Consider the following 10,481-nt stretch of genomic DNA (forward strand, 5'->3'; position numbering starts at 1 on the left):
AGAGCCATACAAATATTCCTGGCCTCCGACAGAGGAACTTCACTTCTGGGAATTCAAACAAGGAAAGGAGTCTAAATGCATGAAGATGCTCATAAAGGCATTTTTATACTAGGGAAAAATTGGAACCATAGGGAATAGCTAAGTAAATTGTAGGACATAAAGTCATGTGATGAGCGTAGCCATTGACACCGCTGGCAAAAAATACTTCAGAAAAGCTTAAGTTAAAATATTAAATGAAAAAAAAAGGCACAAGCTGATACACGTGGAATCACCAGATTTATATTTTAAAAATCCCAAGAGAATAGGCAGAAAAGAAAGACACAAACTGGTAGGTGCGGTGCTCTGCAGGGCGCAGGACTTTGAGTGACTTTTCTTCCCTTTTCCATTTTTCTACATTTTCCGAATTCTCTCTCATTAAGCTTGTTCTAATTTAAAAACGGAAGAAAACATTTTTTTTTTAATTTTAAAAAAAGTAACTGCCTTGTCATGTTCTGTTTTAAGATGTTTTTTAAAGTGAAGTTGCAGCCCAGCTTGGCACTCTAAGTCCCTTAAAACAAAGCATGTGTAGCAAACGGAGCCAGTGTCTGGGAGTAGCGTGGTGTCTGCTTCGGTGACAAGCAGGCTTCAGGCCCCTGATCAAGGCAAGCTGCTTTGCCCCAGGTTCACATTCACTGAGGAGGCTGCTGTGGGGTCGCAGGCACAGACTGCTCAGTAAACATCTAGCAGCCAGACACCTCTCGGGAGGGGAGCTTGGAGCCACTTAAAAGGTAGCTGGCAGCTAGAAATCGCTATCGGAAAAAGGCAGTCACTGGGATTTCATGCAAACAAGCAACATCACGTGCTATGAAATGGCTTTTCTTCTTCCCTGCCAAGCCAAGAGGTGAGAGAAGATACAGCAACATCACAGAGACACGGCAGGGACTTTTTGTTACAAGAGTTAATTAGACGGGCCAAGGCAGCATCTTAATCCCCGCTTTGTGATGAAAAGGTTTCTAGGGAAGGCAAACCAAAGGCTGAGGAAGCAAACAGCCTCAAGATCCTCTAAACAGCCACAAGAATTAGATTTGCAGCTCCAACCCAGACCCTCGCAAGTTCCAGGGCCGGAGGAGGCTTCAGGGTAATTTAGACAGATGCATTCCATAGGGAAAGTTGGCCCAAAACATCATCCCCAACTGTTAAGGGGGGGTGATGCTGCTTGGGAGCATGTAACTGCCTAACCGCCCAGCCACCCAATTCGCTGTTCCCTGTGCCTCGAATGCTTTCTGCCACTCCTCACCTGGCTGGCTCCCACTCATCCCTGCTCATCCCCCAGCTTAGCAGACTGACCAGATGCCCCAGCCTCACTCCTTGCCACTGCCCCCTCCTCCCGCTCCATGCTCCAGCCAGACTGAACCATGAAAAGGCCCTGGCTCTGGCAACACCTGGCCCAGCCCAGAACGCCCTTCCCTCTGCATTCCCTGGCTAACCGCTACTCATCCTTGCCACCTCAGCTCACGGAAGCCTTTCCTGATAGGTTTATGTAGCTCACCAGGGCTCCCAAAGCCTCTCTGTGATTCCCATGGGGCAGGGGCTGTGAATCCTTAGAGCTGAGCACAGCACCTAGCACACAGTAGGTGCTCAATAAATGCTGCCAATGAGCCAGCAAGGATGAAGCACAACTTGTAACTTTAAGGAACGAGTTGAGACAGGCAGGCCTGGCAAAATGGCTAAAACCGTAAGTGTGTGGACCAGTCACGATCTCCCAATGAGTCTATTTAACAAGAGTCAATATTTAGTGAGCACCTACTGTGTGGCAGGTAGCTGGATAAGAACTTTATGCCACTGTATCACTGAGATCCCCAGACAGTCCCATCACTGTGTGCATTTTCCCAATGAGGATACTGAGGCTCAGGGAGGAGAAAGGGAGCTGCCTGACGTCCTGCAGAGCACAACTGAGCCTCTCCTCCACCTCTAGCTTGTCTGCCCCAAAGTCGCTGCTCCGACTCAGGTTATCCTCCTATTCTCGCTGTGTATTCTCAGCGAGAAGGGGCTGCTGGGAAGGGGGTGCTGGTGTCCATGGAGACTGTGAAGGTCCCACTTTGCTCCCCAGCCTTCACCTGCCGCCTGGTCCAGCCACTGGCATGGTAGAGGCACACCCGAACCAAGCACTGGGCATGGCAAGCCATGTCTTTCCAACCAGCTGGGACATAAAGCCCATCAAGAATGACACGAGGGCCGGTCATAAAAACAAGCCGCCCACATCCGGCACTAACCAGAGAATGAGCTCGGAATGGGAGAGGCTTATTTTGAGAAGATGGAAACAAAACAAAGCCCTTTAATTGGAGCCATCTGGGGATCAGTGGCCTGGGAGTGGGGCTGGAGGGGGCAGGGTGGGGAGCAGATTGAGAATGCGTGGGCAAGGCCACCTTGCCCTCTGTGGGCATCAGGAACAGGCCAGGGAGCTGCTCCCAGCCTGTGGGGAGATCACACCGTGCTAGTCCTTCTCCTCGCATCCTAGCTCTGGGTAATTCTGGGCATGATGAACTGCTGTCAGGAGCTGGGGACTCCCCATGACCATGGTGTCCAATACCACAAAAGCCTGGCTGAACTTAGGCTGAGCCCATTTCAGCCCTCCAGTCTCGAGATCAAGAGCCTGAGCCCCAATGAAGAATTGAGATCATCGAACCTATTGTCTCTCCTGGAGAGAGTACACAGGTTTCATCAGATAGAGTACTGCCTAGGGTTTTGTGTTGAGAAGGATTCAGAGGTCCAGTCTGAGCTGAGACATGACTGGAAAAACTACAATAAAAGGTAGCAGGGTATTCAGACCTGCACTAAGCCTGGGGCCAGATGAGGGGTTGAGTGGGGATAATGGGGAGGAGGAGGGCACACACAAGGGAGATTTCAGAGAACAATCTAGTTGTCTGGTGGATGCTAGAGTCAAAGAGCTGAAAAGAGAAAAGAATCACATTTGACTCCCAGGTTTCTGGCTTCAGTGCATGGATAGATGGGAACGGGGAGGGAGGGACGAAGCCTTTCTTTGCTTTTGGACTCTAAGTCTAAGGCCCTCTTCTGACACTCAAAGTCTGATGTTTAGGAGGCTGCTCGAATACCTGGCCAAGGGCTCAGGTGGCAGACTGCATCTGGGCATGAGGTGCAGGTGGAGTCCTGAACGTTAGCCACAATTTCAACTGGTAAAGCCAAGGGCATGAGATAGGGTGAGGGCATGCCCGATGGAAGGCCTGGCACAGAGATGAGGGAGAGCGAGGAAGGGCGGTGGATGAAGTGGCTGTAGCCTGGGATGAGTGTGGGTGGAGTGTGGACAGGAAGGACAAGAAGGCCAGGAAGAAGACTGGGGCTATTTGGGAACACCACTGCTGAGGGGTCTGGGATATATCTGGAAGACTAGGGAACTTCATTCATTCATTCACTCATTCCTTCGCTCCTGGTGAGGAAATACAGTGTAGCTGTGTCGTGCTGGGGTTCACGTTTCAGTTCCACCACTTACTGGCTCTGGGGTAAAATTTCTAAAGTCCCTTGGGTTAACTAGGCAAGTGATTTGAACGTGGTGCCTCAGTTTCCCCATTTGTAAAACCGCCAGAATAATGTTGCTTTTAGCTGCCATCGAGTTGGTCCCCAGCTCATGGCAACCCCATGCACAACAGAACAAAACACTGTCCTGTCCTGCACCATCCCCACAATCAGTTGCAGGTCAGGCAATTGTGATCCACAGGGTCTGCACTGGCTGATTTGCAGAACTAGGTCACCAGGCCCTTTTGCCTAGTTTACCTTAGTCTGGAAACTCCACTGAAACCTGTTCAGCATCACAGCAACACACAAGACTCCCCCTGCAGATGGGTGGTGGCAGTTGGGGTGCATCTCTTGGCAGTTGAACCCGTGTCCCCCATATAGAAGGAGAGACACCTGCCACTGAACCACCACTGCCCTGAAAGGGCGTAATAACCGAGCTAAGTGAGCAAACACTGCAAAGCACTCTCGAGAGCCCCAGGTATGGGGCATGCCAAACAAAAAACAAAACAAAACCCATTGCTGTCAAGAGGATTCTGACTCACAGCGACCCTATAGGACAGAGCAGAACTGCCCCACAGGGTTTCCAAGGCTGTAATCTTTACAGAAGCAGACTGCCACATCTTTCTCCTGTGGAGCTGCTGGTGGGTTCCAATACCAACCTCTGGTTACCAGCCGAGCACTTAACCACTGTGCCACCAGAACTCCTCATGAGGGGAGCATGCACACAGCAAAATTTGATCTGTTACTCCATTCACCCACTCGACAAATACTTATTGAGCACCCACCGTGCTGCAGGCCCTGTGCTGGGCACTGGGGGACAGCTGTGAAAACAGGCTCTCCCTCTGGTGGCTTGGAGCTTGTGATAGACACAAACAAACCCAAAACCTCAACACAGCATGACCCGAACTGAGATGGGGGCGGGCGGGTGGCTGAAAGATTGCATGGGCGGGGCCTCTGCCTGATCCTGGAGGGGTGGGGGTGGGGAGCTGTCCAGAGGTGGTCACCTCTAAGCTGAGTGGGGCCGACAGGAGCTCATCCACTGCTGCCTCCCCAGGGATTGGCACAGGGACTTCAGCACAGTAGGTGCTCAACTGAGTTTTGTTGAGTGAAGGGGATATGGGCCAGCCAGAAGAAGGTGGGAAGGGAAAGGGTCCCAGCTGAAGCAGCAGCAAATCTAAAGGCCTGGAGGAAGGAAGGAACAGCCCCTCACAGCCCTGCTGAAGTGCATTTGGCTGCAGCCAGAGCGGTAGGGAGAGCAGAGATGATCCCAAGGCTGGGAAGGCCGAAGGAAGGCCAACCTCCACCTGGTCAGTCCATACAGATGCCTGCATTTCCCACCTCTTTTTTTATAACTCCTGGGCCAGTACTCAGGGAGGCCCAGGGAGGGGCCAGGCAGCGAAGGCCACCTGGGCCCAGGCATCTTGGGGGCCACTTTTGTGGATGGAGGCTAACCAGGGCTGCTGCCTTGACCCCTCCCACTGGCCTGGGGCCCAACGTTCCAGACGGAACCCCCAGGGACAAGGAAAGAAGACTCGGCCCCCCAGCGCTGGCCCCAGCCAAAAGAAACAGCCTCCCACTCGACAGGAAGATGCAATGGTGCTAAAGCTCAGGGGACCCAGCTGGCTTTGGGGTGCCTCAGGGGCTGGCAGGGTCCTCTTGACATCCAGCCCTGCCTCCCTGTGGCTGGCCAGGCCCCATTCTCTCCTCACTCCCTATGCTCCAGCGGTCAAGGCCCTGGGGATTCTAGAACACACCGAGCTGTCTCCTGCCTCCCCACATCTGTTCCCTTGGCTTGGAATGCCCTTCCCTCTTCTGTCAACTCCAAGCATCCTTCAGATCTCAGCAAAGCCCTTCCTGACCCCCAGACAAGGCTCCTTCACCCCACTGTGAGCATCAGCCCTCATTCACAGAATTCCTGGGTACGACTTGTCTTCCAGGAAACTGTGAGCCCCACAGGGCCGGGACTGTGTGAGGGTCTTGCTCACAGCCATTTCTCTGTGGCCAGTGCAGTCGAGGTTCAGCAAATACTGAGTGAATGAGTGAAGGATACAACAAAGAAATCAGTTCTGCACATGGGAAATTAGGGACATGGGGCTGAGCCCACCCACCTTCTTCTTTGTACCTTCCTCTCGGCTCAGGGGCTCAGAACTCATCTGCTGGGGGACTCAGGGGTCTTTCTGATATTCTAGGAGATTCTTACGAATCCAAGCAAGCAGGATGCTGGGAGAAGAAATAGCCTCCCCCCCGCCCACCCTTGCCAAAAAGCCAAGACTTGGATTTGGTTCTTTCCAGGACCGAGGCTTGAATCACATGAATGCTCATCATTCCTAAGTGAAGCATAGTTAGTGATAGGGGCCCTGGGTCAGACTAGGCAGGGTTCAAAACCTGGCTCCATCATTTACTGACTATGTGACGCTAGGCACCTGATTTCATCCTCAGACCCTCAGTTTCCCCATCTATAAAAGAATGAACCCTGCTAGGTTGGGGTACTGACTCAGTAGGGTTCCTGACATGTGTTGAGTGGCCCCCTGATGACCATTCACTTCCCCCTACGCCCCCTGCCAGTCACCTGGCCGCAGCCCAGCCTGCTTCCCTAGGCCTCGGTGGAGGCTAGGAGCAGCCAGACCCCACTGCTGCCTTTCATCCCAGACAGGAAGGCTCAGCTTAGCAACTCAAGGATTTAGAACAGATGTCTGGGAGCTCGCAGGGGGCTGGGAAAGCAGTGACCTCCATCCCAGCTGACCGGCAGACTCTCCCTCCCCTGCCCTTCACCGGACTCCCTCCAGGGCACCCCCAGCCAGAGCAGACCGCCCACTCTCCCTTCCCATGAGCCTTCAAGGAGTGGGGAGAGTGGGGGATGGAGCGAGTAGAGGTGGCCTGAGGACTGAGAGGAGAGGGCCTCCACTGGGGACAAGGGTCCCATCGCCAGGGGGACAGTGGCATAGCAGAGGGGATCTGGAGATAACCCTGACAGCCTCAAACCTCTCCTTCGCCCCAAAGTTATGCAATCCCTGGCTTAGCTTAGAGCTGACCAAAGTCATATGGAACCAAAAATGGGCTGAGTCTGGGGCTGCGTGGATCCCCAGCTCCCCGTGTGCATAAATGGGGCCCAGGGTCAGGGCGTCTCTTGGGGGCCAGGTTGGCCAGGTCCAGCATTTCTCAATCCTGACAGTAGAGCCTACCCTGCAGCGGAACCTCAGCTCTGAGCTATTCTCAGCAGAGTGACATTTTCCACACACAAGAACTATCACGGCACCTGTAAGTACTTGGCTGACCCAGCCAGGCTCATGGAACCCACACAACCACCTTGGGAGGTAATGATTCTTATCTCTATTTTACAGGTGAGAAAATTAAGGTGCAGAGAGGCAAAGTTGCTTGTCCAGTGGTGGCTGAGCTGGGCCTGAGTCCAGAGCCCTTGTTTTGTGATTTCCGTCCTATCCCATCTCCCAGAATAAGCAAAATAGAACTCTGAGCTGGGCCTAAAAGCCCCAGACAGGTGAGGTGACACCTTTATTTACTCACTCACTCATTTATTCACTCTCGCATTCCTCCATTCACGTACAAACACCCCTGGAGCATCTCCTGTGTGGCTGGAGCTGTACAACGTAATGGAAAGGACACCGGCTTAGGGTAAGACACGTCGGGGTGAAGTCTTGGTTCTGCCCCTTACAGTGAGTGGCCTCTCTGAGCCTCAGGTTTTTTCGCTTATAGAGGGATAGGAACCACCCTGCCTCCAAGGGTTCTAGACAGAGTTCAACAAGGTCACCAGCTAAAGAACAGGGCCCAGCGCACAGCAAACACTTAGTAAATGGGACCCATTGATGTCAAGTCAATTTCAACCCATAGCTCCCCTACAGGAGAGTAGAACTGCCCCTGTAGGGTTTCCAAGACAGTAATCTTTACAGGAGCAGACTACTAAATCTTTCTCCCTAGGAGCCACTGGTAGGTTCGAACCACCAAAGTTTCAGTTAGCAGCCAAGGGCTTTAATCACTGAGCCACCAAATGACAACTGCTCCCAAATACAAAAACTTGGACGCCTCCCTCCCTCACCCCGCCCCTGCTTTGTTAGTGCCGGCCTGAGCCCCTTTCCCCTGCTGGCTCTGGATTCCACTGACACATGTAACATATCAGCAAAACCCACACCCTCTGCCACGGAACAATATGTCTCCCTTGCAAGCCCCCACCCTATCTCAGATTCCTTCCCCTGTGGCCTTGGGGTCCTGCCAGCACCATCCAGCCAGCACCTTCCTTAGCCTCTTCCCCCCATTGGCTTCCTGTCACCTCCACCTGGGTAGAGACCCCACCCCATCCAGAATTCCCACCTACTGGTCCAGACAAGTCAAGAGAAGTTGATGACACCCCAGGAAGTGAGCTTCACCAGCACTCCACCAGCAGCTGCCTGCTCTGACGAGGAGGGTCATGCTTCCCCCACTCCAGTATCACCTCCCAGTCCTCCCCATGGCACTGTCACCTAGGGCTAGGAACAGCCAACTTTGCTGACGAGTGGTGGAGTTTGTGTTAAGGACTTTGTACACAGGTTCATATCAACTCTCGAGTAGCAGCTGTGTGTCTTTGGGTAAAATACTTAACCTCTCTGAACCTCAATTTTCGCATCTGAAAAACGGGGATACAGTTCCAAAACGCCTTACCCGAACTCTTTGGATCCAGGTATGTTTTAGAATTCAGAATTGCTCAGATTTTAGAAGGATAATGCACTGCATTTATCATAGATTGTGTTAACACTCCCAGCAGGGTGTGGGGCTGCAGACTGTACTCAGATGAGATTTCAGTAGCAAATTGTATGAATATTCACATGAAGTGGGCTAAAATAGACTATAGATAGCCTCGGGTCAGATTTAGCAGTCAAAATGAGTTATTAAAAAAATTTTTTTTGGCTTTCAAAGCTTTGGGGGACTTTGACATTGCAGATAAAGGAGTGCGTGCTTGTGAAAATACTCCCTTCCCGGGACAGCTGTGGAGACTGCAACCAATACGATGCTTAGGGCAGTGTAGGGTTCAAGGAGGATGCTTGACTGGGCGGGGCCAGGGCGAGGGGCATTCCAGTTCCCTAAAATTGGGGGTGGCTGGAGAGTGAGGGCTGGACGCAGGCCTCTGAATTCTAATTCCCAGGTACGAAGGGGTAAGTTTTTGCCTACTAGCCAAAAGGTTGGTGCTTCAAATCCACTCAAGGTCACCTCAGAAGACAGGCCTGAGAATCTACTTCTGAAAAATCACAGCCTTGGAAAATCTATGGAGCACAGGTTCTACTTAGGGTCACCATGAGTCTGAATCAATTTGACGTCAATTGGTTTTAAGGCTCTCTGCACCTTAGCAAAAGGAGCCCTGGTGGCACAGAGGTTAAACACTAGAATATTAACTGAAAAGTTGGCAGTTTGAACCCACCAATGGCTCCTGCAGTTGGCTTCGGTAAAGATTACAGCCTTGGAAACCCTTTGGGGCAGTTCTACTCTGTCCTACAGGGTTGCTATGAGTCGGAATTGACTCAACGGCATTTGTTTCTTTGCACCTTAGCATGGGGTTGGGTGGAGGGAGGCATGGGCAGAGCAGAGGCCATGCCACCCAGTCAAGCTACCCAACAGCAGGATGAAACTTGGTCCTTCTACACAGAGGCTCAGCTTTTCTGGGTGATGAACACTTGGACTCCTCTCACCAGAAAAACACCCAAAGACTGCATGCAGCCATCACAGGGCACTGTAATTGTACGCAGACTCACCTCTAGGCAAAGAGCTCCTAGAGGCTTTAGGGCCCCTCTAGGCCCCAGGGGCACCCCCCAGTCAATCGTACCAGCCACTAAGGTGCACATGTCCTATTCTTGGGTCCCCCCATATCTTGGTCCTCCAACCGGGCGCACAGCAGCTGCTGCCTCTGCCTTCCGCCCGGGATGAGGACAGGGAAAGAGGTGGCTGTGCGCCGGTGGTGCTTACCCAGGCGGAGGGTAATGTTGACCGAAGTGGGGTACTGCACGCCAAAAACCATGGACGGGCTCTGCCACCAGGTGCTCTCATCCTGGCTGTGGAAGTCGGTGAGGTAGGAGGCGTTGTGGTGGCGATCAGGGTCTGCGGCGTCACAGCGCTGGCACTGAGCCGCAGCGCCCGGCGCTCCCACGTGCGGGCAGAAGTCCTCCGGAGGGTGGCCGCACGTGTGTGAGGCTTCCGCGCTCCTGCCAAAAGCCGCGTTCTCGAACACTGGCAGGCAGCGCTGCGGGCGCCCCTGGCCGTCGTAACACGCACCCATGCCGGCGCCAGCAGCCGGTGGAGCCAGCAGCGCCAGGCCGAGCAGGAGCGTGACCGCCCTCATGGTCAAGAGCACCGACGACCGCTCGCGCCCGGCTGTGCGCGCCTGGCTCTGCCTGCCGGGCTCCGTTCGGTTGGGATGGACAGTGCGCCGGGGTCCAGGACCCGCCTCCCCTGGCGGGCGGGACCGCGGCAGGGCTGGGAGCGCAGGAGGGAGGGGCCGACGACAGGCAGCACCCCTTGGGGGGACCACCTCCAAACTGCTCCGTCCCTTCGAGCTCACCCCCACCTGGCGGACGTGCTGGAGAGTGCCCGACTTTGGAGTGGCCCGACTTGCCTTCTGATCTTGGCTCTGCTAGGGGACCCTCGCCTCTTTCAGCCTCAGTTTTCCCATCCGTAAAATGGGGCTTGTAATGGCCAAGCGGAAGGCTGGAGGCCAGACGATGTGGAATGTTGGGTGCCATGGCGATGAGCTGGGGCCCTGTCCTCTAGCGGTTTGCATGGGCTCTAGGCTGTGAGCTCCTGGCGGGCAAGGATGATATGTGCCTCATCCTGGTGCCCTCACGGCCTGTGCCAAGTGGAGTTCAGGAAATGTTTATGGAATAAACAGGATCAGGAGCCACACGGCTGGCAGAGGCTGACTCTATAAAGGTTGGACCAGAAGCTCCTTTAAGAGGTGCCGGTGGTGGCTGACATCACCCAGTTTCTGCCACAGC

At 53.6% G+C, this 10,481-nt stretch overlaps 1 protein-coding gene across 1 annotated transcript in view; it reads right to left on the bottom strand.

The window, feature by feature from the left end:
• LAMC3 (laminin subunit gamma 3) overlaps window positions 1–9,829 on the bottom strand; it is a 78,716-nt gene extending 68,887 nt beyond the window's left edge. The window contains exon 1 of the mRNA XM_064291322.1: window positions 9,457–9,829. Coding sequence (XP_064147392.1) covers window positions 9,457–9,829 — 373 coding nt within the window. The remainder of the gene's footprint in view (window positions 1–9,456) is intronic.
• Between the last annotated feature and the right edge of the window lie 652 nt (window positions 9,830–10,481).

Source organism: Loxodonta africana, chromosome 9 (assembly GCF_030014295.1).
Source record: "Loxodonta africana isolate mLoxAfr1 chromosome 9, mLoxAfr1.hap2, whole genome shotgun sequence".
In the NCBI taxonomy this organism is placed as follows: domain Eukaryota; kingdom Metazoa; phylum Chordata; class Mammalia; order Proboscidea; family Elephantidae; genus Loxodonta; species Loxodonta africana.